At 43.5% G+C, this 27,659-nt stretch overlaps 1 protein-coding gene across 2 annotated transcripts in view; it reads left to right on the top strand.

Annotated features, from left to right (window-relative positions):
• Positions 1 to 27,510, top strand: part of RNF130 (ring finger protein 130) — a 53,106-nt gene extending 25,596 nt beyond the window's left edge. The window contains exons 4-9 of one of the 2 annotated variants that reach the window (XM_080555120.1): positions 500 to 571; positions 1,979 to 2,061; positions 8,618 to 8,714; positions 9,661 to 9,865; positions 11,933 to 12,026; positions 14,760 to 14,951. In XM_080555120.1, coding sequence (XP_080411246.1) covers positions 500 to 571; positions 1,979 to 2,061; positions 8,618 to 8,714; positions 9,661 to 9,865; positions 11,933 to 12,026; positions 14,760 to 14,775 — 567 coding nt within the window. In that variant the 3' untranslated portion in view covers positions 14,776 to 14,951. Of the gene's footprint in view, positions 1 to 499; positions 572 to 1,978; positions 2,062 to 8,617; positions 8,715 to 9,660; positions 9,866 to 11,932; positions 12,027 to 14,759; positions 14,952 to 20,953 lie in introns of those variants that run through there. The other variant, XM_080555121.1, reaches the window with a different exon arrangement.
• Positions 27,511 to 27,659: the final 149 nt, after the last annotated feature.

Raw genomic sequence — 27,659 nt, 5'->3', positions numbered from 1 at the left:
CCGTGGTAGCGGTTGCTTCAGGTAATAGCAGGAGAGAAACTAGGTTACGCTGAGGATCTGTTGTGTCTCAGAATAAGATCAGCCTGCTCAGGGAGGGGAAAAAAAAAGAGCTTAGGAGAACGGAGTGTATTCTAGCACACTGAACAAAAATCAATATGAGCCGAGGATACCGGAAATCACCAGGAAGGCATGTTGCTTCGACTCGTATCCTGTGGCCTGGTGTCATTAGCTTTGTCACACACGTGTTAGGTAACTCTTGTGGACTTTCTAGCCTGTGAGGTTTATGCCCACACATGTCAAGTGCTTTCCTGTTGGATTTTTTTCTTCTTGACAAACCTCCAACTGCAGGCTTTGCTGTGTACACTTTTTCTTATGTGTTTGTCCACGGCCACAGTGTATTGCAATGTTACTATCTGGTACACGTAAGTTGTCATAAATGACGGTAATGAAGCTTGATTATCAGGGTTAATTCCTGTTTTCTTCTTTGTCACTTCATTAGCGTCGTCTTGGAGATGCTGCCAAGAAAGCCATCGGTAAATTGACAACCAGGACAGTAAAGAAGGGTGATAAGGTATAATACTTCAACATGATAAACTTGAGCATCGTGTTTAATTTTTATCAGGGGAAATGGTTTACTTCTCAGCTTTTCCTTTTGCTTCTGATTTATGATCTTGCCTTCCTTGTTGGAGACTTGCTTCGTCTTACAGCACAATATTTTCATGTAACTTTCAGTATTGATGTATGCTGTAGATCTGCACATTTCAAGAGTTTTTCTTGCTTAAGTACTTCTTGCGCTACATCTGGCAACTGTGTCTGAGAGTGGTTTTGTGTGCTAGCTGGCTGAGTGTTTTTGGTGGTAGGAGTACATGGGGCTAGCACTGTTTATGTGAAATGCTGTAAGCTTAGAATCACTTTGTATGTAAGTTGTGTAAAACGCATTTAGAAGGCAGGTAATAAAGCACAATCTCTTATATGAAACATGAATATGAAGTAACCTGTGGGTGGGGAGGACTTTTGTTTCAAGGCAGCCTCCTGCACTGAATCTTTCCTGTGGGTATGGGAACACAAGTAAGTAATTTTCCGTATTGAAAGAAAAGATGCTATCTTCAAAACCAGGTGTAGGTTGCAGTACAGAGCGAGATGCATGTGCAGGTGAGCAGAGCATATGACAAAACCTTTTTCAGAGCAGCCCATCGGGGTTCTCTGCATGCAGCGTGGCTGGCTCTGACCAGGCAGTGGCTGGCTGCCTTGCAGCGGCTCCAGGCTCGCTGTTCGGCGAGTAGCTTGCTAGTTTCGGAAAGAATGAACTTGACGGAAGAGAAGGCATGGTCTGTTTTGTGTCTCGGGCCCAAACATTTAAATATGTATATATTGCTGGTGCCATAGCTATGTCCAAATGAAGCCAGTCCTTTTTCAGTGGAAGCTTTAAATTCTCATTTGGTTTACAAAATGAGTAAGATAATCATAGCTTTTGGAAAACAGAGAAAGGAGAGGAGCCAGCCACTGGTCATCATCTTCATGTCTGCATAAAAAGGTGATAATTCTGCCAGTAAGTAGTGCACAAAAACATGCGACTGCTCTGAAATAAGTAAAAATCCCTAGTTGTGGCTATAAAAGGGAATCCCAGAATGCTCATACTGCCCCCCAGGAAAAAAAAAAATTACCTCAAAGCTGAAGTAATTACTGTAGGAAAATCCCTACCATATTTTGGTGATTTAATCGAATATTATAAATATCTTAGGCCTTAGCTTGTGATTCAAATGGTCGATTACCAACTCCAAGTGCGGGGATAGTTTTGTATGTGTGAGATTACATTTCTTTTTTCAAGTCATTTTGAAATTAACCATGTAGTCATTGCTTTTATATCTTCTTAATAATAGCCACTCTGGCACAACACACTTCACGTACTAATTGCAACTACTCTTACTTTTGTCATAGCCTAAACTCTTGACTTGAATTTTCATTCTATTCGTTTTAGGAAACAGACCCAGACTTTGATCATTGTGCTGTCTGCATTGAGAGTTACAAGCAGAACGATGTTGTTCGCATTTTACCGTGCAAGTAAGCTAGTAAAGTTGCTTTGTTTGGAAACTGTTCTTCATGCTCCTTTGCTTCGTTTCATGTTAAATACGCACTGCAATTTATAGACACATTTGTTAGATATTTCCTGACCCAATAGCAGCCATTTTATTTTAGTCTGTTTGAAACCAGGTGTGAAAGCGGGTGCTGACACAGTTATGAGCGCTGGACATTAAACAAGAGTATGGTCTCAAAGATGGGCAGTTCAGGCATGTCAGCAGAGGAGCTACTAAGATTGTTACAGTGGTAGGGGCAGATTTAAAGACTGAACGGTGGGCATACACAAATTGAGGTATGATGAACAAGGTGTAACTACAGCATTCTGCACAGTGGCTGTGTGACAGCGGCTGTGGGTTTCTAAAACAGCGCAGGAAACAGAAATGCAGTCTTTCCATCCTTCACACCTCCTCTGACATCAATCAGCTGCTTTGCTATCATCTGTCTCTGGTCTCTCCAGTGCAATGTGGTCTAGGCTTGTGCTTGAAGATTACTGCTTGCTGGGTATTCTGCATTGGTGCTTAAAATGTAACAGCTTTTTGTTTTGACATTTACAGGTTTTCAGATTGTTTCTATTCCTGAGCTGTTACAGGATATTTGCTCTGAGAGATGCTTTAAAGTGCTTTTCCTCCTGGTGACTGGTTTCAATGAATCGGTAGTTTTTGGTAGCTTTAAGTGTTACCAAGGTCATCTTTCCCTTGTATTCTGAAACACAAAGCTTTCTTCTTATCTCCAGACACAAAAAAATACATAAGTTATGTTGCATACATGCAGCCAAGATCCACTAATTTGGCCTGTGCTTGGCGCACAGTGTTATGCGTGATGCACTAGAAGCATCTAAGTCACGGTGTCGGAGTCAAGCTTCAGTCACACAGCAGCTCATTATCGGTCTTGTAAATCCTCCTGCAGGCTGCTCTGTGTAGCTGGAATAATTTTTCTTCTAATGTATAATGAGTTCCTATTACGATAAAAGGAAAACAGTCCTTTATATCTTACCGATCAAAATATGTATGTATGCTAATTCTGAAACAAAGTTTAATTCATCTTTCTTTTCTCTGTTCTTTACCTCTTGGACTGTGGCAAACAGTGAACTGCTTTAAATTCTCAGTGTTATGTTTAGCTACTATAAACTACAAATGTTTGCTTAGAAACTCCTACTAAAATACTTGGAAGTAGAAGAGCTCAATCAGATCTGTGTGTAAGGAAATATAAAAATAAAATCTGGGAGGTTTTGGTCATACAGATGGGTGTGTGTTTCTATTCTACAGTTCAGTGATGTTTATTCATTTGAAGATGATGTCCTCTTGCCCATTAAAATGCACTCCCAGTAGCTGGGATGTCAGAGTTATGTCATATATTGTAATCTCAAGTAAAGCTTGCATATGTGAGTTTTGCACTAGTCTTTGATTTACGAGGAAGATTATTTAGAAATTAGAGGAGAAACTTCTGGAAATTGCTCACTGGTTTTGAACTAAGGTGATGGATAAACTGCCTCTCAAGAAAACATCACTTCTGTAATTCAGGGTGGTACTGTGAGGCTCAAGGGTATGCAATGGATGTTCACAAGTCCCGCTCCTGTATGTCTTTCTCTCTGATAATGACCAGAGGGCAGAGATGTCTTGACCAGTGAAGAGTCTTCAGCTGACAGGCAACCATCTTTTCCCATTAAACACGAGGCAAAATTGGGACTAAAAGTCAGCTGCGCTAGTTAAACACCCACCGTTGTCCAAGCAATAGATGTGTTGCTGGTATCAGCAGGTATGACAGAGAGCATTTAACCAGGATGATCATTTATTTATTTCTAAAAGTCCATTTCCTTCAGACCCTTTTTGTGAGCTGTGGTCCTGCAGCCAGGAAGCTCCCTGGTCACAGCTGCTCCGGGGAGCTGGATGAGAGCGCCTCTGGCTGCTACCTCCACACAGCCTCCCCCAGGGCAATCCACCCACAAAAAGGAGGAATCAAGCCTTTTCCATAGATCCTTTTCTCTTCTGTTTTTCACAAGAATATAAGGCCACTGAACTCTCAGACTACAGTCCTGCCAAAGGTGCTATAATGACTTTCATGTTCACTTTCTACTTTTCTTTTTGAAATCTCCCTTTTCATCTGCTTCAGTTCTGCTTTAAGTGCAAAACCATCTTGGCTAGTTGGGAACATTGGGATAGATAAATTTCCACAAGACACTTTTATACTTGTTGAATGGGTGAAGGAGCAACCCGTTCCTGCAGAGATGAGCCAGATAAATTTCAGTTGTGTGTGAAACTTCTCAGTCTACTGAGGTGCCTCTCCTCAAGTCTTCTTTTGGAGATTTAACCACTTTCTACTTCCTGACATTTCAACCTCTCCTTTTAGTATAACATGTAAAGTTAGTATAAAAAAAAAAATCTACAGGAGAGTCTCTAAGACCGATGAGAAAATAAATTGCAAGAAAACCATGGAGAAAATGGCTCGACCAAGAGGAAGCAAATGAAAGGTTAGCAGTCTTTCTTACTGTGCCTTTTGAGAAAGCTATAATCATTAGACAGTAGGATTCACTGACATATGACATCCTTGCTGCTTTCATCAATTTAAAAGTAGCGTTACCCTTTGGTACCAGAATTTTTCTCTCCAGTTAAGTACGGTCTGTCACTTTACGTCACTATAGAGAGGAGTCTGGTTTGGACAGACAGACACCAGGCAAAATACTGTCTGCTGAGCAGACCTAACATTCTGTAAAAAAAAAAAAAAAAAAAAAAAAAAAAAAAAAAAAACACTGAAAAACACTGTAACAAAGTTTTGTGGCAGGTTGGAAATAATGGCCAATTTAGAAGTAAAACTAAAATGAAAATTATAGAAATGCAACTTTATTATTTGCAATCATTCATAGAATGATGTGATTCAGAGAGAGCTATGTTCAGTACAAGTAGTTTATCGACGTAATTAGCTTTTTGTGCACGTGGATAAGGCAGCCCTCGTTCTTGGACTTAGATGCCTGAAGAGCAGTTGTCTTTTGTGAATGTCATCATGTAAGTTAAAAATAAGTAGTGTAAGCAAATGTCAGAAGGAATCTAGCCAAAGATCCCAAAGCCTTGTGGACAATTTTTCTTATTCAAGTAGTTTTTATTTCAGCATCACACTGCTGCATCTAGGAGATGACTGGGTAAAGAGGAATCGGGAAAGGGGTAGTATGAAGGAAAGATAGTGAAAGATAAGGGAAGGGGACAGCAAAGGTAGAGAAAAGCACAGAGAATGACATTGGAAAGGGCAGAAAAATGGCCTGGGAAGGAAGAAGATCACAATGCAGGAAGAATTAAAGGAGTAGCAAACATTTTACAAAGTGCAGCAAGATGATAGAGCAGTGGAAGTTGAAATTTAAGAAAAAATAAAGTGCAAGGCTGAATGTTAAGTGAGTACGTTAAGAAATGAGTTTTAAGCCAAATTCTGAATGTTTCCCACACTGGGCAAAACGGAGGTAAGTGGCAGAAGCGACTAAGCCAGAATTACATCTCTTTGATTCTGTATTGCTGCAAGTAGCTATTTAACAGAGCAAATTGACACTTACTGCTGTCCTTTCCATTTACTGCAGCGCTTCCACATGCACGCACACCCTTTTCTCTGCTACCTGCTGGCGATGGCCGCCCCTCTCCCCCTAGCAATACCAAGTATTTGTGGGGAGCACCCCGGCTGGCCTCCCCGGGCTGAGCAGGGCGACCACCTCCAGAAGACCAAAGGCGCTGCTCTGCAGGCAGCGCGTTGTTCAGCTCCCTGGGGTGGGCTGCTGCGCTGGGGGCAGTGAGTGGAGTGAGCCCTAGGGCAACGTGTAAAAACCTTCAAATCCTCCTCCCCGTGGGATGTGCTAATTCAGAGGCATTACACCAATGAAAGAGCTCTCTGGTTCCCTTTTTCTCTGAAATGCTGCACAGAAGCCGTGTTGCACAACAGAGTTGGGGTTATGGTGTTTTTTACGAGCTGGAGGCCGCTAGGCTTGGGCATGCTGACAGAGTGGAAAAATACCTGCAGGTCACCTGTTTGGAGTTATGCCCGCATGGGAGACTCCTTCAGCGCTCCCAGACTGGCTGCCGGCCGGGCTTCTTCCAGCCCCGAGCAGCAAAAGCTGTGTCACACTTGGCTCCCCCATGCACAGCTCCTAGGGGAATGTCATCCGCCGCTGTGACCTAGGGCATCATCGGATTTCTGGTCTTGGAAAGCTTGTTTATTGAACAAGTGACACAAATATGAAGATGGAGAAGGTTTTTGAGGGCACAAAAATGTTTAGGAACTAAAAGCAAAGAATGAAGAGGTCACCAAAGTAGTTGAACTATTGTGGTGCATTTGAACTATATCAAACTGCTAATGACTTTAAAATAACTTGTAATATTTAGTGGATGCATGTTGGCATCCATACCAGTAGCCTGCTTCACTTGAGCTGAGTGCTTCTACAGCACTGATTAGCTGATAACGATATATTAAAGCTGTTTTCATACTTCTGTGGAGTCTTGATGTCTGCTCTTTGCCAAAATATTAGATTTTTCAGGTTAGTCCTACTTTAAAAAACAGACTTCAGAATTTTAAAAGGAAACGTAAGCAACTAAAAGCCATAATTTGTCTAACATAGAAAAATAGTATCATTACGTGTTTCAGAAGATTTCAAACCATTTTCTATCACCCAGAACTTCTAAACAGTTTCCTACTTTTTTGTATTAAAGGGAATGTCCCAAGAATGATTAGCAGTAGAAGTTTGTATTTCATACAGTTACTTGAACAGTAAGCAGTATACATATCCTGTTTTTCATGACGGCTGTATTGCTAAAGGACGCATTGCTAAATTTGCTTGACAAAGCAGTCCGATGTGTTCAGCAGAGCACGTACGCTGTAGGACAGAGGGGTCTGCTTGCTGTGCTTCTTATCAGACCACCCCGGAAGGTAGAAGTTACGCTGTTCTCCGAAGAGCAGTAGAAATGCATTAAATGCTGTTACATTGTCAAATTACAGCTTCAGCATACCTCCGTGCCTAATAATACGTTCATTTTTCAAGTCTTTATTCCTGCAATGTCTGCAGTACAGCCAAGCAAGGTTCTTTTGCTCCCCGTGCATCTTCTGTGGGTTATATGACACCCTAAGTCTATGCATCTTCACTTAGTGTGGGTAAGATACATAGTTGTAGCTGACAAACTTAATGTTGGTATACTTTAGAATCTCCATCAGCCTTAGTAGCTGTAGACAAACCATAATTACGTACAGCCTTTTTCCATGTTTATTTACAATTTCAGGAGGGCTTACTCTCAAGTCACTTCAGAAATTTTAAAGGAGAATTATCTGTTAACGTGCATCATTTGGTCTCGGTTTTAAAACCCCCACAATAAGCCACAATAAGCTTACTGAGACAGAGCAGCAAGTATAACCTGAGGAAGGAGGAGAGGCAGAGCATCTCAGCTTTATGCTGCTATGGAGGCATGCGTGACCTCTTACAGCCTGTGCTAATGCTTTGAAAAGATGTCAGGAACACCTCGTTCTGCTGCTACCTCTTCATTTGTGCATTTCAGGACTCAGCTCTTCACTGGTTAAGCAGCTCTTATGAGTGCTGATCTTTGTCATGATCACCCGTATGTCCTGTTCGGGTCTGCTTGGTCTTCCTGGCTTTTTGTTCTGGAGCCGGTGCTGCTAGAAATGAAAGGTCTTTATAGGTTTTTATAGACAGTTATTCAGACTGGGTGGTTATGAGCATTTGCTAAATCTATATCATGTAGAAAATCTGATGACACCTATTTCTGTCTTGAGTATGCTCAGAAAAGTTCTTTGCATTTTGAAAAGCAAGGATGACAATTCCTGTGATTCCTTTAAGTTAGATACGTTGTTGTGGTCTCTGCGTAGTCCTTTTGTCTTATATTGGTTTATATTCATATATGTGATTTAAGATTTTGTAAACTGTGTAGGTGGCAATTCAGACTCTTCTGTAGTGCAGAATTCCCTGCTGTGCAAATAAAAGCTCGTTTTGCCCTTTTTTATCTTTGAAAGATTTTGGTTTCCTATGACCATCATATGACAAAGAACACGTTTTCCTTACAGATAGCAAGAAAAATTGTAGGAAAAAGCCTTTCAAAATCTCGTTTCTTCTCTCACTTAGACATGCTAATTATAAAAGCACTTACAAAATCAAACCTAAGTGTGTCTGTGTTGGTTGCACTACCTTTCTAATAAAATTGACTTCTGGTGGATCTATCTTTCTGCCTAATTCATGGCCAGCTTCTGCATAGAAATTGAGATGGGACTTCACGCAATGTTATGATGAGGCCTTTAATTACCCTAGTTATTCTGCCAAAATGCTTACTTATATCCACAATAAAAGGAAAAAAGAATCCTCATTTTAAGCGTGTCTTCCTAGTGAACTAGTAGTAACGGGCAGTAAGTGCTTTAGATTTTTTTTGCTGCAGTTAGCACAGAATACTGACAATTCTAGAATTTGTTCTGCCGACTTAAAGAAACAATCTAGAAGTGTGTTAAAGCAGTTCTCATTATAGAATATAATGGTTTGCAAGTTGTATATGTGCCATCTCTGCTCTCCTAGGCATGTTTTCCACAAAGCCTGTGTGGATCCGTGGCTTAATGAGCACTGTACGTGCCCGATGTGTAAACTGAACATTTTGAAGGCCCTGGGAATCGTGGTAAGTTGAAATCTTAAAAGCTCTTCTTCCTTCTATACCTGAGACCCAGAGAATGGGGAATGATTCTAGGGGAGGAAGGGAGTCGGGTGTTCCAGTACCCCTAGTCAGAAGGGTGTGGGTTTTGTTTGTTTTTTTTTTTAACCAATTTCTTTGCTGATGAAGTTTATCTTTTTGTTCTTTTCCCTGGTTGCTCATTGAGAATATTCTGTTATGTTTCCACTTATAACATTTTTTTAATCTATTGAAAGTCTACTATGTTCTCTATACTCTCACTTTTTCTCAAGTTCTCTCAACCTTCCTTTTTGAGTTACAGAGTACTGTAGTACTAAGTTACAGAGTTAGGTAAGTTATGTTACAGAGTACTGTAAACCTCTTGTTCATGTTGTGGTCTCCTGTAGACACACTTAGGTTTGTTTACACATTGAAAGTCATGACCCAAAGCTGCCCAGTGTGCCCTGGCTGAGCCCAGTAGGTTTTCCTCAGTTGTGTATTAAGCAACTCTTGGCTTATAGGATCTCAGAGGGCTGCTTTTGCTGACCAATTCACAATGGAATAGACTTGAAGACCCTCAAAGAAAAGGTTTCCTGTCTTTCTTATATGACTTAAAAACAAAAATCTGTCAGGTAGGAGCAATGCTCTCTCAGTGGAGAGAGATAAGAGGAAAATAGTAGACAATTCTCAACTCTACAGGCACAGGCTAGGATGCAAGCATTTTTGAGTCCCTTTCTTGAATTTTAACATTATTTCATGCTTCTTTTTCCACTTCTTTAAAGGGGACTGAAGCAGCAACTTCAGACAGGACTTGTTAACTCACATGTTTCTCTCCTGCATGATCTGAGGGTAGCCACAGCAGCTGAATCAAGTCTTTGTGCGATTTTGCTCAATTTATGGGTTTGCTACATGTAGGATATTCACCATTCTAACGTGGGATCGCTTTGTCTTTCAGCCAAATGTGCCGTGTACAGATAACGTGGCCTTTGACATGGAAAGGCTCACCAGAAGCCAGCCAGCTAACAGACGATCAGCGCTGGGCGATTTTGCCAACGACAGCTCTCTCAGCCTGGAGCCCCTGCGCACCTCTGGGATGTCACAGCTTCCACAGGACGGAGAGCTAACCCCAAGGTCAGGAGAGATCAACATTGCTGTGACAAGTAAGTTCTCTTTGGCTTCCATTACACTTCTATGGCTTTCCTGGTACACGGCACTTGTTTTGCTGTTGCCCTGTGTTGCAGGGCCATGATAAAAGATCTCCCTGCAGAGACAGAGGTGACCTCCGTGTCTCTGTGTACGCTCCATATTGAAACCGAGAACTCAACAGACAGCAGTGCCAACGCTTTCATTATTAATAGTATATCCATTTAGAGCTGCATGCAGAGAGCACTGGATGAACTAAAAGGGCGACAAAGTAACCCTCCTGTATTTGGTGACCAGTATGGGAAGCTGGATTGCCAAAACTGTTATTTACCTTTCCAGAATACTTTATGTGCAATAATTTATACATACATAAACATTTTAGCTGATTACCATATCTGTGGACACTTTTTCCCCTGTGAACATTACTACTGGAATTCTGAGGTCCCTTAGCAGATGTTTTTCCTTACAAAATTTGTGAATTAAAATATATATGCATTCATATATATATTTATTTGATATACCAACATTTCAGTGTTGTCGAAGCAGTTAATGACCTCAGAAAACTGTTCCTGAGGTACTACTGCTTATGTATAAAAGCTTACAGCATGGGAAATGTCCACTCACTGGATTTTACCTGGGGGCTTTAATGTGTGATAGCGCTGTAACAAATGCAGTATGTGTGGAATTGCATAATTTTTCCATATGCTGTGGAGTCTCAATTTGATGCATGAATGGTTGTTTTTCTGGCTGAACTGCAAAAATAGAATTCATGCAGTCTAATTTCCTCCTTGTATTTTCCTTACGTGCATCTATAATCTAGATTTGAAGTCAGTGCCACTGCTTGCCACTGATGAAAGAAGCAGCGTAATTGATACAGTCCATTACAGAGCGTCTCTTTAGATGCTGCAGCAAAGTAAATGTGTTACTAAAAGAACACCGTCTCACAAAAAACAGCCCATATCCAGAAACGTCTTGATCTGAGAAGGAAAAATCCAAATACAAAAATCTAGTTTCTTTGCCAAACCAGTAACTCACGTTGTCCTGCAGTGTTCAACATGTAACTCGCCACATTCTTAGATGCATTGAACAGACATCAGATACGTTTGTATGCTCTTTTCTTTGCCATGGGTGGAAAAACTCTGTAGTTCAGCAAAAACTTTAACTACTTAGTTTTACAGAAGGTGTTCTTACTGTCTGTTCCCAACTGTAGTGTATGTATTTTGTGCAGATGGGATTCCAAGATAAAACGAGAAATATCAGCAACAGTTCATTCTGGCAGTGTTTATAAAATAAAGCTTTAGAAAAGGCTGTTCAGATGTTCAGGTTTTGTGGATGACACATGCATTCTTTGATGCATATGAGTTAAACCAAAAGCCATATTCAGCAAAAGTGTTTGTATCCTATCTATTACGATGTGCCAAATTAATCACAAAGGGAGAGAACTTTGAATAGTGGACATTCTTTAGTAGTCATTTTTGTTTTATTAATGTCTGTATTTATATACTAATGTTGACATTATTTTTCCTGTTGTATTTCTGTCTATTAAATGGAAAATTCTAGTTTTGTTTTTACTGTCGAATAAGCGATCCTATCTTTTTTTTGTTTTCAAAAGTAACTCTATAGCATTTATTCAGAGCCAGGGGGTGGAGGGGAGTGTGTGTTCAGACGCAAATGAAGTGTGAAAGTATATTGGGTGTGCTTATGTGAAGAGATGCATCTCAGCAAACCTAAACCAACCATGACAGTCGTCCTCCTGACTTGGGGGCGGACGGAGTTTTCATTACATTTCCCCTTGTTCCTGCATTTCACTTTGCATTGTTAAGTAATCTTTATCACTAACCCTGGGGCTCAGCCAGGAAATGTTGTTGTGCCATGCTTGTTTTCCACACCTCTCTCCACTTCTTCTTTGCTAGCCTTCTCCAGTCAGTAACTCTGTGGCTAACCTCCTTCTGCTTCACTTCCTGGTGCCAGTCATGGCTTAGAAGCCTCTTGCCTTCCGCCAGTGGTGTTTGAGGGGAATATTGGCATCGCTTTGACATAAGCCTTCTCCCACGAGTGATTTCCTCCCTTTCCTTTGTCAACAGAAGAATGGTTTATTATTGCCAGTTTTGGCCTCCTCAGTGCCCTAACACTCTGCTACATGATCATCAAAGCCACAGCTAGCTTGAATGCTAATGAGTAAGTAAATATTTAGATGTTTCTATTTCTTTCTGGTGGGTGTGTATCACAGGCAAGAAATATCATGAATAAGAGAAGGAAAAAATTGCATTTTTTTCAAAATATCAAATGCCTTTCCTGCTTTTCTCAAATCTTAAGTCTGTTGACAGTAGGTTCTTGGGTAAAATCTAAACTCCATCTTAATGTATATTTAGCTGAATTGTCTGGAGGAAATCTTGCAAAGTGGAGACATGGGAGGGTGAAAAGAAAAAAATATCTGTTTTTTGATCAATAGTCTTAAGTAAACATTAGATTTGTCATTAAATCCCCATGTTCAAAATTCACCTAGCAGAAACAGAAATTACTACCATCAGTCACCTCTGACAGTTTCCACCTCAATTTCTTAGTTGTTTCATATTATGAAAAAATACATTATTTTTTTTTAGTTGGCACACTTCCAGAAAATAAAAAAGTTTGTTTTTTTAGATATAGGAGATAGGAGAGGGAGAGAGATAAGCAACGCATAAAATCCCATTTCTTCTATCTTATATGGATATAGCAGACCAGTCTTCTGACCTTTCTTTTTATATGCTTAAGAATTGCATTCAGAGGAGTACTTAAATGTCCAAGCGTTCTTTTTGTGGGCTACCTCCACTGCCTCCCTTCGGACAGGCTGGACAAGAAATTACTCTAGCACATGACTTCCAGTCTTTTTTTTATAGTTCTGTGTGTGGGCAAGTATAAATCAGTTCTGCAGATACATTAGCTAGGTACATCTAGTTATTTTCCTTTTAGATGTAAAGAACATCTGGACTCATTACATAGATATATAGATACATTCAAAGAGGCTATCTCTCCTGTACAGCGTGGAAATGTAGCTTTATAAACATAATTTACACTTTTTGTTTTTTTGAGATGAGATTAAGCTTTTTTTTTTTTTTAACACTTTGGCCCTCAAAGTATAAGGTGTCCTTCTCAACAGGATGGAAACATGTCTAGTAGTCTACAGTGTAAAATTTTTGGACAATCTCAAGCTAATCTTCAGGAAAGGGTTATAATAAGTTCTTCAAGTCTTCAAGGTTTCGTTTATCAGGAATCTGCTTACTATTAATCTGTAAATCTTCATTTTTCCCCTCTTTTCAGATGCTAATCCCAAAAGGGCTTAATGGAGGAAAGTTTTAGAACTTCGAATAGCCTAATCAAATATTCTGGTTATTTTTCTCATATGTCAAAATCTTGAAGTTGCAACTAACTGTGTGCAAGTGGGCACCGTAGCTGTAGCTGAACACTGCTAATCCGCACTGCAGAATAGCTTGGGAAAGCATGGAGCAAGACGAGTTGTGTCCATGTGAAACAGGAATATCTGTGTTCCTGGGCATTTCCACATTGTTAGGAAGAAGACAAAGGAATTGTAGTCTGTGTAGTATCCATGTAGTTCATCCAGACGTGGGTACTCACAGGAATTGCATTTCTCCTTTCCATTGCAGCTCTTCTTTTTGTTGTCTGTTGCTCAATCAGCTCTGGTTTATTTTTACTGAAAGGGCAAGCCGCTTCACAGCGTTAGGGCTTCCCGAGAAGTGTTTTCACAGTGATGCCCCCTTAATAGAAAAGAGTATGCTGCTGTAATGAGAGCTTCTTTCGACAGTGATAAGAATGAAAATAAGAGTATACACATGCTTGAGACACTCAAGAAAACTAGTAATAGCAGAAACCAGAGCTGTTAAAAAAAAAAAAAGCTTCTATAAATAACTACAGCTATCTAGTTGTAGCCTTTAACCTAACAGCTTTTTGACTGAATCCTTTGAGATTTAAGTGGCCTCCCCAACTGCTGCTAGGTTCCACTACTCATTTTAGACAGTTCAGAATATGTGTGCATGTCACTAACTTGTTGTTTCACTGAAACCTTATGTTTGCCAGTGCCAGACAGCACTTCCTGTGCTGAATATCATGCCAACTATATGGCAGCTCTCACAGTGATTTCCATTAAATATAACAGCATACCTGCTTTTTATGCTGTGCTTCTCCATATAAAAAGCAATGCTGACGTACCCTACATCTGTTACGATGTTTTAAGAGGAAGCTGAGGGTTTTTTCATGCCAGAAAATGACATTTGCAAGAATAAGGCCATGTAATACGCTGATGCAAGTAACAGGTGCCAAATATTTAATAAAACTAACCTAAAAGTTTGTCCTGATCCTTTCTTTCAGTCTCGTTCCCATAGCTTAAACATACTTGTTCAGAGCAATAGTTCTGGAGTTGTGTATATACATATCTATCTGCATACGTATCTGTGTGTGTATATACACAAATTTGTTTTTTTAAACAGTTCCTGATAAAACTAAACATTGTCTAAGTGATAATAAAGCAGCAACTGCTTTCTCTTGTTGGTCTCATAATATTTATGGACTGTTACTATTAAATGATTTAGGTAGTGATTTAAAGGAGAAAAAAGGCACACTTTGTTTCCTAGGGAATGGCCAGAAATGACTGCATACCTGTGTTTTAAAGTCCCAAAAGCCTAAGTACTGTTTTCACTGAAAGTTTTCATTGGCACATGGAGTTTCCTCAAAACTTGCTCAAACCCCTGGCTGTACTGTTAGTTTTACTGAACCTGTAAGAATGATGTAAGGAGTATTGACCTCTTTTAATGTTCTAGCCTTGTATAATTAATCATTTCTCACTAACTTTTTTTTAAAGTATTGGCAATATTAACTTTAAGATAACTATTTGTACTTTTTTTTTCTGCCCCACAGAGCAGAATGGTATTGAAGAAATGCTTTCCGGACGATTGCCTTGGAGAGAGACACCTATTTTTATGCATCATTTATCGATCATGCAGCACAAGCATTTATTTAGTACATTCTATTTTTTCATAAAATTTGCTGATGCCAAAGCTTTGTATTAAGGAAAAAAAGTGAAGAAATAAATGAACTTTAATTATGAAATCTTACTCTTTGAGTTTTATTTTTCATGGACTTCGTGTAAGTGTTGTTTGACAGCCTCTTGCAAATTTTGTAAGGTGTTTCATTTCTTTTATATAATTCCATCTCTGCAGATCTGTATTCTGCTCCTTTCATTTTGGGACACCGTGCTAACAAGACCGACACTGTGTGAGATTTCCACTTATGATGCTATCCAGCACTGGAATGACTAACAAGTATTAGCAATCGCTGCATGCCAGCTTGGTCGGGGAAAGAAGCTGGGCCAAGCATTCTGGTATATACCAGGCTTGCATTGAGTATGACTGAGATTTGATATGACATTAAAACATTCTTTCCTGTTCTCCTCATATAACATATAACACTCCTGTGCCGCACTGGGAACATTGCAGTATGATTTCTGTCTTAGGGTCAGTCACTGCTGAAGGTTCGCAGTGGTTTGATCTGTTTCTCAAGACAAACTTTCTGTCTGTTACTTTCACCCCACCTTTTCTGTTAAAGGTGAAGCTAATCTAAACCGTTTCTTCCTTCCCAATTCTAAGTGAAAAGATACCACTTCCCCCCCCCGTCATCATTGAAACCTTCTTTCATATTAGCAGTGGAGTTAGTTGGTGTTCAGTTTAGAACATGAACAAGAAAGATTGATAATGGTCTTTACTGTAATATAGAAACTCTATGCAAACATGTCCCTTCTTGCTGTGTCGTCTTACTGGTGGGGAGGCATGGGGAAAACCTCTCTCATCTCCTGTCCTCATTAAGGCTGTTTCACACAAGTTTTCTTATGCAAGCAGTGTATGAGTAATTTCACAACAGTCAGTTAAAACATGCATATCTGATTCACAGCCAAATGCTGATATTTGAGTTAATGAGATGGGTACGTGAAGGTAACGATTGGTAAGGAAAATGTAACTGATAAAGTTAAAACCTATTCTGAGTTTTGGGGGTGGGGTGTTTTGTTTTTCTGGTATCAAGATGTAGATATTCGAAACTTAATACTTTCTAATTTAATTAAATGAATTGAGGGAACCAATTTTACTGTAAAATTTAATTTTTTTATGTACTGGGAAATAGAAAATTTAATTTTATGTATAGGCACTTTTAGAATCTAGGAACGCAGCCAGAGTCTACATTAAAACAGTTGCTTAATTCTTATCTGTCCAGTAGGTTTTGGCTGAGAAGGCAACTTTTATAATTAAAAATGACGTATGTGATAGCTTCAATATGTTTAATAGAATTATTTTTTTGTTGTGTCCTTGTGAAATTTTGAAAGAAACATGAAAACAATAGATCAGTAAGTGTATTTGGAAAGAATGGAAAACCCTATTGTACTTACGAGCAGAAAAACCTCAAACATACTGTGTCTGAAGGCTGTTTCTTCGGAAAAATGTTTGTCAACTGAGCACTGTTGCCAAAAAGAACTGGAGGAATGAGGACAGAGCACAATTTAGGGTACAGGCTACAAGATAAAAGGGCTATTTTTTTCACCCACTTCTCAACACCAGTAGCATAATTGGTGAGTTTGTTAGTGCTTGCCTTCTGAAATGAAAATCCTTAAGTGCGTTTTAATGCAGTTGGGAGGGATGTGCAGGGAAAGCCTGAACAGCGTGGTAACCCAGCTGCGAAGGGCACCACAAACATTTTCAGTTCACATTTTCTCTACAGACCAGCAGCAGGATGAGAAGTTCAGTGATCTTGGGAGCAAAGTTCTTGGCAGGGCTTCTGCTGCATTTCCCTCCTTTAGGGATCTAAATAACTTAGGGCCATATTTTTTAAATTATGTTTCGAGCCTCTAACAACAATCTCCACAAATGTTAACAAATACAGACAGTATTTGCTAGGTTAACTGCAGGTCAGGCTAGAGATGTAAGCTTAACCTGCTAATGAAATAAATACGTTCAAAGGTGGACTGCACCATTACAAGATGCTCACTAACTTTTTTTTACACTGGGTAGACACAAGACGGAAATTCCCAAAGTTATTGTTGTCTGCTATGCTTTCAGGTATCCACGTGTAAAAGATGAATAATATATGCATAGTTAGTCGTAATAGTAATGAGAGGAGAGGGTGGTCCCTTTGCCCAGGCATTGCAAAGAGAGCAAGACCGGGGTGGTGGAGCAGTGTTGTGCGTTACAGTTCAAGAGGGAGCGGCAGTAGCTTGCTAGACAGCTAGTTTCGAGGAAAGGATGCTTTATGAAATAGTCCTGCTCTGTTCCTTAACCAACAGGGTGTATAAAACAGATTGAGATAGTGCTTCATATTTCCTCATTAAGACATAGCTGTGCCAGATATGTGGAGGGACTGGAGCTTACGGCATGGGTGGCCCTGATTAACGACTCTGAGGGTGTTACAATACTTTAAAATAGAAAGGTAGCACCAGCTGATGCTTCCAACTAACACTACAGCAAAGCCTGGTGCAATTCCTGGCCTTTGTGCCTGCTTCTGTAGCATCCCATGGTAGGCAGAGGGCTAAATTCCAGGCTAGCAGGCTTGTTCTCAAACTCAGTTCAAGTTATCTGAAAAGTTCGTTGTAACTATACAACAGAGAAGAGTGGTGGAGAGCACTGAGGAATTAATTTTCATTTATTGAAACTGAATGCAGACTTCCCGTTTGTTTCTTATACCTAAGGGATAAATCTTGATCTTGGAAAGTGTGAAATGGGAAGAGCGGGTTCATAAGCTGAATTTGGAATTGTGGATGTTTCTACCTGACCTTAAACTATATTTATTGAGTAAATGTGTCCCTTAAACTAATGCCGTGTTTTTACGCAAACACTAGCAGTTCTCTGCATTAAGAGAAAAAAGAAATCACACTGGGAAGGTGCTAGTGTGTGAACTCCCCCTGGCTCCTTGCAAACAAGAACTGACCTGAGCCCCTGCGCTCTGCCCCCCCGCCAGCAAGCAGGGGTGGCAGTGCTGGCTGGTGGGGCGATGGGTTCGGAGCCTTCTCCTTCACCTCCTGCTATTTGGCTACGAGATGAGCAGAGCTGGGTCGCTTTGCCCTGCTGACTCTGCTTCCCTCTCTGTAAATGCGGGTGGTGATACTGATCTGGTTATCAGAGCACCTGCAGGTCCGCGCGTGGAAAAGCACCAAGCAGCAGCTGGAAGCTTAGCACTGGGCAGGCTGGTGGTAGCCTTGGCATGTTCTGGTGTCCTGCCTATCCTGCCCTCCTTGTGATGCCTGGAAATGCACGTCCCTGCTCACAGAGGGTTAGCAATGTGTTTGTTGCCGGTGGGCTTTTCTGTGGGAGATGGGAAAAAATCTGCCTAAGCCTTAAAAATATCTATATCTGATTTAACAAACTAAGTAAGGAGGAGTGTTTTGTTTCGGTGTCCTTTATCTAAGAGAAAGTAGGTAGGTTGTATGCAGATGTGTTTAAAAAAAAAATGTTTAGAAATGTTGTCTAGTATGCTCATAATCCTTGTGAAAGGAGTAATAAGATTACTTTCTCTGGAAAAAAAAATACATGATTCAGGTGCTTTCAAAATAAAGGGGGTGAGGGGGACGTGACATTAAGAAAAAGGACAAATGATGTGTCATAGTAGTGGTATGAAAGCAAAGCAGTCTGTATCTGCATGAAAACATGCAGCCTCCCTGGAAGTGGGGGGCTAAAGTTCTTTTGCCAAGAGGCCAGAAAATTCACCCTATAGGATTTTGGAGGTGTTGGATATACAGTACCTTTTTTCAGATTAATTTAAAAAGTTGGTTGTCAGATGACCTGTGTGCCTGTGATTAAATCTCTCCCTGGAATCAGTTAGAGTGGAAGTCTCCCTACACACAGAGGAAATGACTGCCTCGGCTGTCTGCTTCCTAAGCCCTTGTTTGAATTTCATGTCATAAAAACAAAAGCAGCACCGAGCTTTTAGAATCCCCTTTGTTTTGTTTCAGCATTGGCTGTGCAGTGTGTAACATTTCAGCGGGTGGAGAAAAGGGAGATGAAACATGCAATACTCATGGTTTATTTCAACAGCGAGCTGAGACTCACTCATCACAAGTTAAATGATCCTGACCCATAACACAGTGCAGAAGAATTTTGAAATCAGTTTTATCCACTGCAATTCCAAAATAGGGTGGGTTTTTTGTTTGTTTTGTGTTTTTTTGTTGTTCCTGTTGTTGTTTAAAGGTAGACTGGTATCATCTGAAGGTCATAGTTCCAAGTCAATGTTCAAAAAAATATATTTTTTTTCAATTAAGCACTGTCCAGTTCTAGAAACCTTTAAGTCTGGGACAGGATTCAGATTCAGAAGGTGGGTGTTCGTGATACACTACTGACCGCTTCTGCAAAGTATATGCCACGATAATACACTTCCTCCAAATGCCTGCGTATGTGCTCCTATACAATGAAACTGCTTGTTTCAGTTAACTGTGAGGTCAAAAATTAATTAATTACCTTTGAGAGCTTCCAATTCTCAGTGAGAATGGCAGAATGAATCTCTGCGGTAGCTTTTAGGGGTAGAAGGCAGAGGTTTGGAGCATGGCTAGGAAACCAGCAGGAGACACGTTGCACATTTGATTGCTACTCTAGCTGTTTGGCTTTTTTAATCTTAACAATGGCTTTTTTTCTTTTCTGAGACTCTCTTTTGGGTGAGCAGGGAAGGAGGAAAAGCTGCCAAGGACGGTAGCAGCTGAATTCTTCCCTTGTACCTTCTGTAAGCTCTTTGATTTAGAACAGCATGGGCTTGTCCCAAAACTTGACAAAGAAAGGAGGATTTAAGCACCTAAATTCCATCAGGACTAAAGCTGCAATCCCCTAAGCTTCTTACTCTACTGGTGCCTGAAGCTGGAGGCATCTTGGTCTGCTGAGTGCCTTCCTGATGAACTTGGAAGCTTTTCAGTTGCCTCGAATTTGGCTGGCGTGGATGCCTGGTGTATTGTTATCTAAGCAGCCTTGATCCCAGCTAATCCCAGCTGGGATCGAGAAACCAGGTAATGAAATGTTTTGGCCGAGGGCCTGATCTGATAGATGTTTCCAGAGAAAACCTGGTGTACGCCAGCAGGGCTGGGCTCCTCGCAAACCACGTCTGTGGACTTGAGGAGCTGCGGGAGCATCAGGCTGAACTCCTGCCGAGACGAGAGCTGAGCGGCCATTCCCGGCCCTGTCAACAGCCGCTTCAGCGTGCGTGCTTCAAGGATCGCTGCTATCGCCGACGTTAGAGAGGGTTGGGGTTTCTTGGGATCTGTGTAAGGAAATACGTGGGTGCCTCTGTCTAGAAGATTGCTGCCATGCACTGTGTGGGACATGGGGCACCTACCAAAGGTTTCTGGTTTTCTGGAGGAAAACCTGCTTCATGAGGCCGTAAATCAGCAGCAAGGCGCGGTGCGAAACTCGGGCCTGCCCCGGCCTTGCTCAGACTTGACCAGTTTTATCTGGGAGCACCATTTGCGGTGGGGTTCATGCATATGTAAAGCAGCACTTGGAACTGGCAGGGTGTGGAGGGAGGCGAATCCCTGCAGCACCTCGGGGGGGATCCGAAATGGTGAATGTATGGTGCAAAGGCCGAGGGACGAAGGTGAGGTGGGCCGACGGTGAGGTGCACCTCACAGGTTGAGGTTGTGGGGCCTCAACCCCGTGGCCAGGCCCTCAGAGGGACACGGTGGTTGTGACGTGCACGTTTAAACTGGTAACTCCTACATGAAATGATCTCTGGCTTCGTCCAAGGCTTTTGTGGCTACTGTTCCTTACCCCAAGCTGGGATGTGACAGGAGAAGGCAGCTGGGCTGGCCCGGCCACCAGAGCCTCTTTCAGCTCAGTGACTGGCGGTACCAAATAAATGCTTATTTTCCAGGTGCCCTTTCCTGCACGAGAGGGTGAGGGCGTGCAGGCTGGGATCTCTTCTGAGCTCTCCTTTGCTGACTGTCCCATGCTCCTGTTGCTGGTTTGCATGAAGTGGGCAGCCTTGCTGGCCACACGTGCCGCATTTGTGGTCAGAACCCATGCGTGAGGATGCTTTGCTCGGTTCTTACGTTGTCCGTGTGTGTTCCTAACAAGGTTTTGTTCTACCTCTTGTAGGCAGCCACTTCTTTCATCGCAATTCTCTGTCCCCGCGAAGTCTGGTCTACGAGAGCGAATTCTCAACAATCGAGCCCGCTTTGGACATGTATGACGAGAACAAAACCTGAAAGGAATCCATATTCCTTCTTGGCCCTTTTTCCGTTGTTTTCATTTCTCATTCCTATTGTTGTGTACTCTTTCCATGGATCTCCTTTGTCTGAAGAAGAGCTGCTTTTTCCAGAACACAAGCCCGCCTTCTAGATCGCAGAGATGAAGACCAGCTGCGGTGGTTTCTGAGGGTGGCTTCTCTGAGCGTGCACAAGCAAGGTTGTCTGATGGAAATGGCTGAGTAACAGCATGGGAGCTGTGTCGGCCCAGCCGCGACGATGCAGAGGAGGCTTTGCGGTGGTCCTGAGAGTTTGTTTTGTACTGCGAATGCGTCTCTTAAATAGGCGTCTGCTGTTTCCATTTGTTAATCGTCCGGATAGTTGGGCAGCGTCAGAAAGGGAACTAGTTGCAGAGGAGATGGCCAGTGACTGGTAAAAGCACTCCGTATATCTCGGTCAGTCCATAACCTTACTGTGAAATATCCCCTTCCGAGAGGGACCTTTACAAGTGCATTGAGTTTCCTACAACCCGCTCACCCCCGGGCAATAGCAAGCCAGTCTGACGTTAAAGCTGCAGAGAGGCCCTGCGTTTGCAGAAAGATTTCAAGGAACTTGATGCTTCCATTTTTTTCTCCATTTCTATTGAAGCAGGAGGAAAGTGGCCTAACAGAATATATTTTTGGTCCTTTCACGTGCTCCAGTCAAGTGAGTCTCTTTCTATAGAGAGGACATTGACAGAACCAGCACTTGATCTACCTGAAAATCATTAGACTTCTTGAAATATGCAAGAATCTAATTAGCTGTCTTTCTCGCTTAACTTTTTTTGGGGGAGGTTAAAAAATCCACCAAACTTTTCTCTAAGATTTTTAAAAGCCAGCGTGTTGGCACTACACAGAGAAGAAAAGAGGTAAGCTTCTTATCCCATTCTCCCATTGAGATCTGCAACAGTTAAATAACAAACACGTTCTCTAAGCCGTGCCCCTTCCCACTGCCATCAATAACGTGAATGCAGAAAGCAGAAGAATAAAGGAAAGCAGCAACCGCTTTGAGACTCAGCAGGAAAATCCATTTTTACCAGAGTGTGCCAGAAGCGGTGGGGAAACGAAGATTGTTTTCAAGCTTCTGAAAAGTAACGCGGAGATGGACAGCGCGAGGGAGAACCTCTGGAGTTCGGTCCGTGGTGCTCCCCAGGTGAGCAGACGCAGAGAAGCGAGAGCTGCTGCTCCACTGTTTCCTTCTGGACGATGCATGGCTGTTTAATGGATGTTGACGTTTTCTCCATTGCAGTCTAAGTTGCTGTAGATGTAGAAATGCATTTGTGTCCTTGTAATGTGAAACACAGCTTCACTCTGTATAGGAAACCTGAGAAATCAGTAAGCCAAAAAGAAAGGTAAGACATACCCTTCCGTGCTTTAATTTTGTTAGCTTTTGCTAGAAGTGGGGGAAATTCCCCTGCTTTGTTTTTTCTTTTTATGGTGTAACAGTCTGCTTGACATATATCCTTACCTGAAGTGTGGTTCAGTTGTGTCTTTTGCACAGATGTTGAAGAGAAAAAGAAAAGCCCAGCTCTGTAAAATGAGGAAACGATCCTATTTGCAGAGCATGCCTTGACTTCTGCTGCTGTGCATCAGCTTTATTTAATCTGATAATTCAAGAATGGGCAGCGTGAAGTTTAGAGAGCTTTTTCTCGTAAAACCCACATCTCCATTTACCACATGCACTTTTATTGCGATTCAGCGAACCCTAGAAATACGCTTAACGCCCCGAGCTTTTTCAGAGCACAGCTTTAGCACCCGTTTTCCCCTGCCAAGCGGCGAGGCTGTGTGAAGGCGGCAGGAAGCGGCAGCCCGGTTCTTGCCCTGGTGCAGGTCGGTTGCTTTTCTCGCCCCAGGCCTGGGCAGAGCCCCCGGTGGCACCCGTCATGCGTGGGCTGGGATACGGCAGGCAGCAGCTGAGCAAGCCCGGCTTCCATCATTGCATCTGCCAGGTGGCGGCGGGCAGGGAGCTTCCGAAAACAAGCACCCGAAAGAAAAATCACTGTCGCTCGAGGGTGTTACAGGGCTTGTTTGTGGTCGGGTTACAGAAAGCTGTACGCGGGCGTTTGCGGTTAAATCAAGTAGCACCGGCTGGGGATGCCAGCGGGTTGTGCCGCAGCTCCCAACACGGAGCTGCTGGAGTGGGGTTTTGGTGGGACGGGATGCTGGGGGCATGGGGGCTCCCAGCAAGTCCTGGGCCAGCCGGCTGCGGGGGGTTCCCAAGACCAAGAGGACTTCCCCGTGGCACGTTTTTCCCAGGAAGAGGTGAGCCCGAGCGATGCCTCCCGGCCTCGTGCCGCATGGCAGGGTATTTTCAGCCCTAGCTTTACCATCAGCACCCCAGCAAGCAGGGGAAGAAAAGGCAGAAACCCACCCGCGCTGCTCCGAGGGGGCGTTTGGGGAAGCACCATCGACCCTGCGAGGCGAGCCGCGTGCTGAGCGCGGCGCTGGCACCCATGGGTGCTGCCGACCGGCGGCGCTGCCGGGCTGCCTGGGGACGGCTCCGCAAGCCTCCGACCGCCGGAGGTGCGGGCACGGAAGGTCTCCCCCCTCGCTGCTTCCTGTTTTGCTTTGCTTTGGTCAGCGTGGGGTGGTTTGGTGGTTTGGTTCTTTTGTTTGAACAGAACCGGCCATTTCGCACCCGCCGCGTGTCAGAGTCACGGAGAACAGCCAGAAAGCTGATGGAAATCAAAATAAGCATTAGCAAATGCAAAGCCCCAAAAGGCAAATGAATAAATAACGTCAGTTATGTATTGTTAAATCTGCTTATTCCCAAACTAGCTAACTTTTAATGGGGGCGGAGGGCAAGGTTTGCCTCTGGTCGGGACACTTGGGGTCTGGCACAGGAATCTAAAGCCGGGTTAGTGCTGGAGTGGAGTCAGTGAGCGGAGAGGCAGCTGGAGCTGACGATCAGAATTGACGTTCTGGATTTGGAAAATCTTGCAGCACTGGAAACGTTAAAAGCCAGTTCGAGCAACTGATCCCTCCGCGCGTGCTGGGACAGGCCGTACCGGGCACTCTTGTACTTAGTCATAGTTAGGATGGGAAAGAGGCAGCACAGCAGCATGGGTGATTTTTTTGGGCTGTGCTGCTACATCTGAGGTTTTCCTTTTAATATTAATCAGTATATTAAAAAAAATAAGCTTGATGAGCATTGTTGTTCTTGTTCTGCTGCAGTGGTGCTGTGTACGGTTGAGTCATTTCATAGAAGTCAAATATACGGCAATCTACCAAGAACTGTAGGTGTCAGTAACTTGGAAAATGATTTTTAAGGTTAAAAAAAAAAAAGTGTTTTTACCAGAAAACATTAATTTTATGACTTCTACATACAAAAAATGCTTTTATCTCAAAGTATTTCCCTAAGCTGACTAAATCCTAGCACCTCACCTTCCCTTTCCCCACCCCACATCTCCTGTTTTACGGAAGTTTTGCATGTTTCCCATAAGACGTTTGTAAAATGGAGGTTTGCTTGTGTTCTTAGAGGATAACCGATGGTAAAAAAAACAGACTGTAAGTGTGCTTTTTACCTATAATGCTAACATGAAATATTAAATTTGAAGCATGATAAAATTTACTTAATGCCATTTACGATTACTCCCCACAGTAAGCTCACGTGCTGGTGCCTGTTTGCGCTGCCCCCCCCTTGCTTCTAGGATGCTTGCCTTGGCACGTGGGGACGAGTTAGGAATAGCCGGGTATCCTACATAAGCCAGAGGAGGACACGGTAGTTAAATAAATCTGTTCAGGACCGTTCTGTGAGACTTCTGCACATCTGTTTTGCTTGAAGACGCTGATGTGAAGCAGTGCGAAGGCCTGGCAGAGCCGAGGCTTGGTCGTAACTGCAGGAGGATGGGGGGCACCAGCGCTGAGCGGACACTTAGGGCGGCTCTGCGGCACGGTTAGCAGGGGCGTGAATTGACCAAGCTGTTAAAAATACATAAATACGTTGCTTAGCTAATAGCCATCCGGTTTTACAACGAAGAAAGTCGCACGGCACCGCACACACCGAGGGAGCGGTGTGTACAGGAGCTGCCGCGCTGCTCCCAGCCCGGAGGTCCCCAGCGAGCTTCACAGGTGACGCTTTGGCTCCTTTTCCACCCCCCGTTGCACATCCATGTGTGGCCTAATTTTCCGCCCCTAGCCATGCAGAAGAGCGCGTGCTGTGCCGTGACAGCTTGCATACGTGTTGTTATATTTAAAAATACCTTCGCTGCTTTTCTTTCGCTGCCAGGCTTGCTGCACTGCAGAGCGCTGCTGCGAGGGCAGGCTGGGCTCCGGCTGAGCACGGAAGGGGGTGAGGGAGGGGAAGGTGCTCCAGTTAACTGGACTGGGGGGAGGTCAGGAGGGAGACAGGCTTCTCTAGGCTACTGCACATTTCTGCTTTGCTTCAACTATCTTGGAAATAATCAAGAAAAGTGTGGTGCCCCCCCTCCTGTATCCACCTGCCTGATGGAGATGTGAGGATGAATGGAGGTGGACCCTTGGGTTGTGCAGCGACGGCTGGATGTTTATTGTTTGTACAACAAAAACGTCCACGGCCTCCAGGTGTACGGGACCGATGGTACAAAGTGTTGCCCAGACATAGTCCCTTCCCCAAAGGGTTAATAATTGAGTATAAATGTTCCTGCAAAGTTGGAAGTGCATAGAGGGGTTTGTGAAAAGTTGGAGCTATTCAGAGTGATTTCGTTGCAAGGCTGAGGTGTACCTTGAGTTAGTGTCGCACAGCTGGGGTGGGGATCTCACCGCCCAAAAACCTGCTAGGAGACGTCGCCTGTCTCCCCAAATCCCTCCCCAGGAGGCCCAGTGGCCCCTGCAGCAGTGCCTGCAGTGAGCTGCGAGCTTCCCGCAGCAGTGCCCTCAGGGGCGAGCAGCTTTTGACTCTGCCCTGGGGTTGGCGTTGCGCCTTGCTCTGCTGCACCGTTTGCTTTTTTGCTGCTTCCCACATGCTCCAAGGCTTGGCATCCCCCCAAGAAGGCAAACCCCATCCATTCCGGCTGGTGGCCAGGTTTGTTCTCACTGTGCCTGGATCTGCGACCCTCTGGCTGTCCCAGGCACTACAGCCTGTATGAGCCCTGCCTGTGCTGGCCTGGGGGAACCATGCAGCAAACGCAGCTTGGCACAGCTCCCATGCCCCAGCACAGGACCTTCTGGGGTTCAAAACACAGTTGATGCTCTGTGGTGCTCTAAAACCAGCCAAATTTAATCTCGGTGTCTTTGGGGCCGTTACAGCGAAGCTATAATGCTTTCAGAACTGTGCTGGTGCAGTTAGGAACGTTTCAGATTTGCGAGGTCTGGCTAAGGAGTTTGTTGTCACTAAGAGAACATTCCTTTGGACGAAGAGCTAGCTGTGATTGCTTCCAGCCCCCACTGACACTGGATGTGCCACCCCGGGCTCCACCTTGAGCCAGCTCTCTGTATTGCCAAACCCAGCAGTTAACCAGCTACGAAAGGAGTCCAGCCCTCCCATGGGTGGACACCGGGCTAACACTGGAATGATTTTTTCCTCCCCTCTCCCCTTTCTTTGAAGCAGTACCAAAGTGGGGTCTCTGCAGCTGCAGGGGAGATGCTGCCCGGATGCTCTCTCCCTGTGGTCACGGTGAATAAAGTTTGTCTGACCTGTCCTAAATTGTACTTGCAGTGTTACGCACGCAGAGTCCTGATATGCTTTGACAGAGCCTCGCACATCCCAGGCAGTGTCTGCCTTCGCGATGTGATGCTTGGCGAAGGGCACCACGAGCCAGTGCCACCCGGCCGGCCCAAACCTGTGCTTGCACTGCAAGGTGCTGCAGGAAGAAAATCCCCTGTCCGCAGGTAGATGTTTTCCACCCCGTATGTCTAGACTGAAATCTCGGGGCCGGTAGGAGCTGTCGCACTAGTCCTGTAAATGGGAGATGGTGACAGCAGCTCTGCTCAGCCGGTCAGACCTGCCGCAGTCTCCAAGTAGCTGTAAAGCACTAAAAGCCTCTCTGTAGGACCATGTGTATTTGGGATCACCCATTTGAGACCGTGGCTAACTATACACAGCATCCACTAAAACGGGGTCATTTTATTCTGGCAGCAGAGAGGGTTTGGGACTGCCTTCGGGACTGGCGCACTGCAGCGAACAGAAAAAAAAACCAACACACAATTTGCGTGCATGTAAAACAAAAAGTCTAATCCAGCTGGCTTGATGCAAGGCAGCACAACACGGTGTGAACACAACTTGAAAACGGCAGCAGCTGCCACGGGTCCGGCGGCGCAACGCCGTGCCAACCGTCACATCGCTCAGGCTCTTGCGAGAGGGTAGCTTGACAGCCGCGGGACTTGGTGACATATTTCGATGTAAGTATAACACTGTATCGTAGTTACGTGGTATATGCCGATTATGTTAATAGTGTATACCTATTAGGGTTTGCTAATGTACCACATTTCAATAAAAAGCAATTTAAAAGTACGACGTTTGTGAGCTTGGTGTCTCTCAAAGTACGGGAGGCTGAGAGCATCGCACAGGAACTCCGGCGCAGACCTCACAAGGTATTGTGGAACAACACTGCTAAAGGATCCATTTTTAGAGAACATTTTTCCTACTCTATAGAAAACACC

Source organism: Anser brachyrhynchus (genome assembly GCF_964034855.1).
Source record: "Anser brachyrhynchus genome assembly, chromosome: 14".
NCBI lineage: Eukaryota > Metazoa > Chordata > Aves > Anseriformes > Anatidae > Anser > Anser brachyrhynchus.
This window is presented reverse-complemented; position numbering and strand designations above follow the sequence as displayed.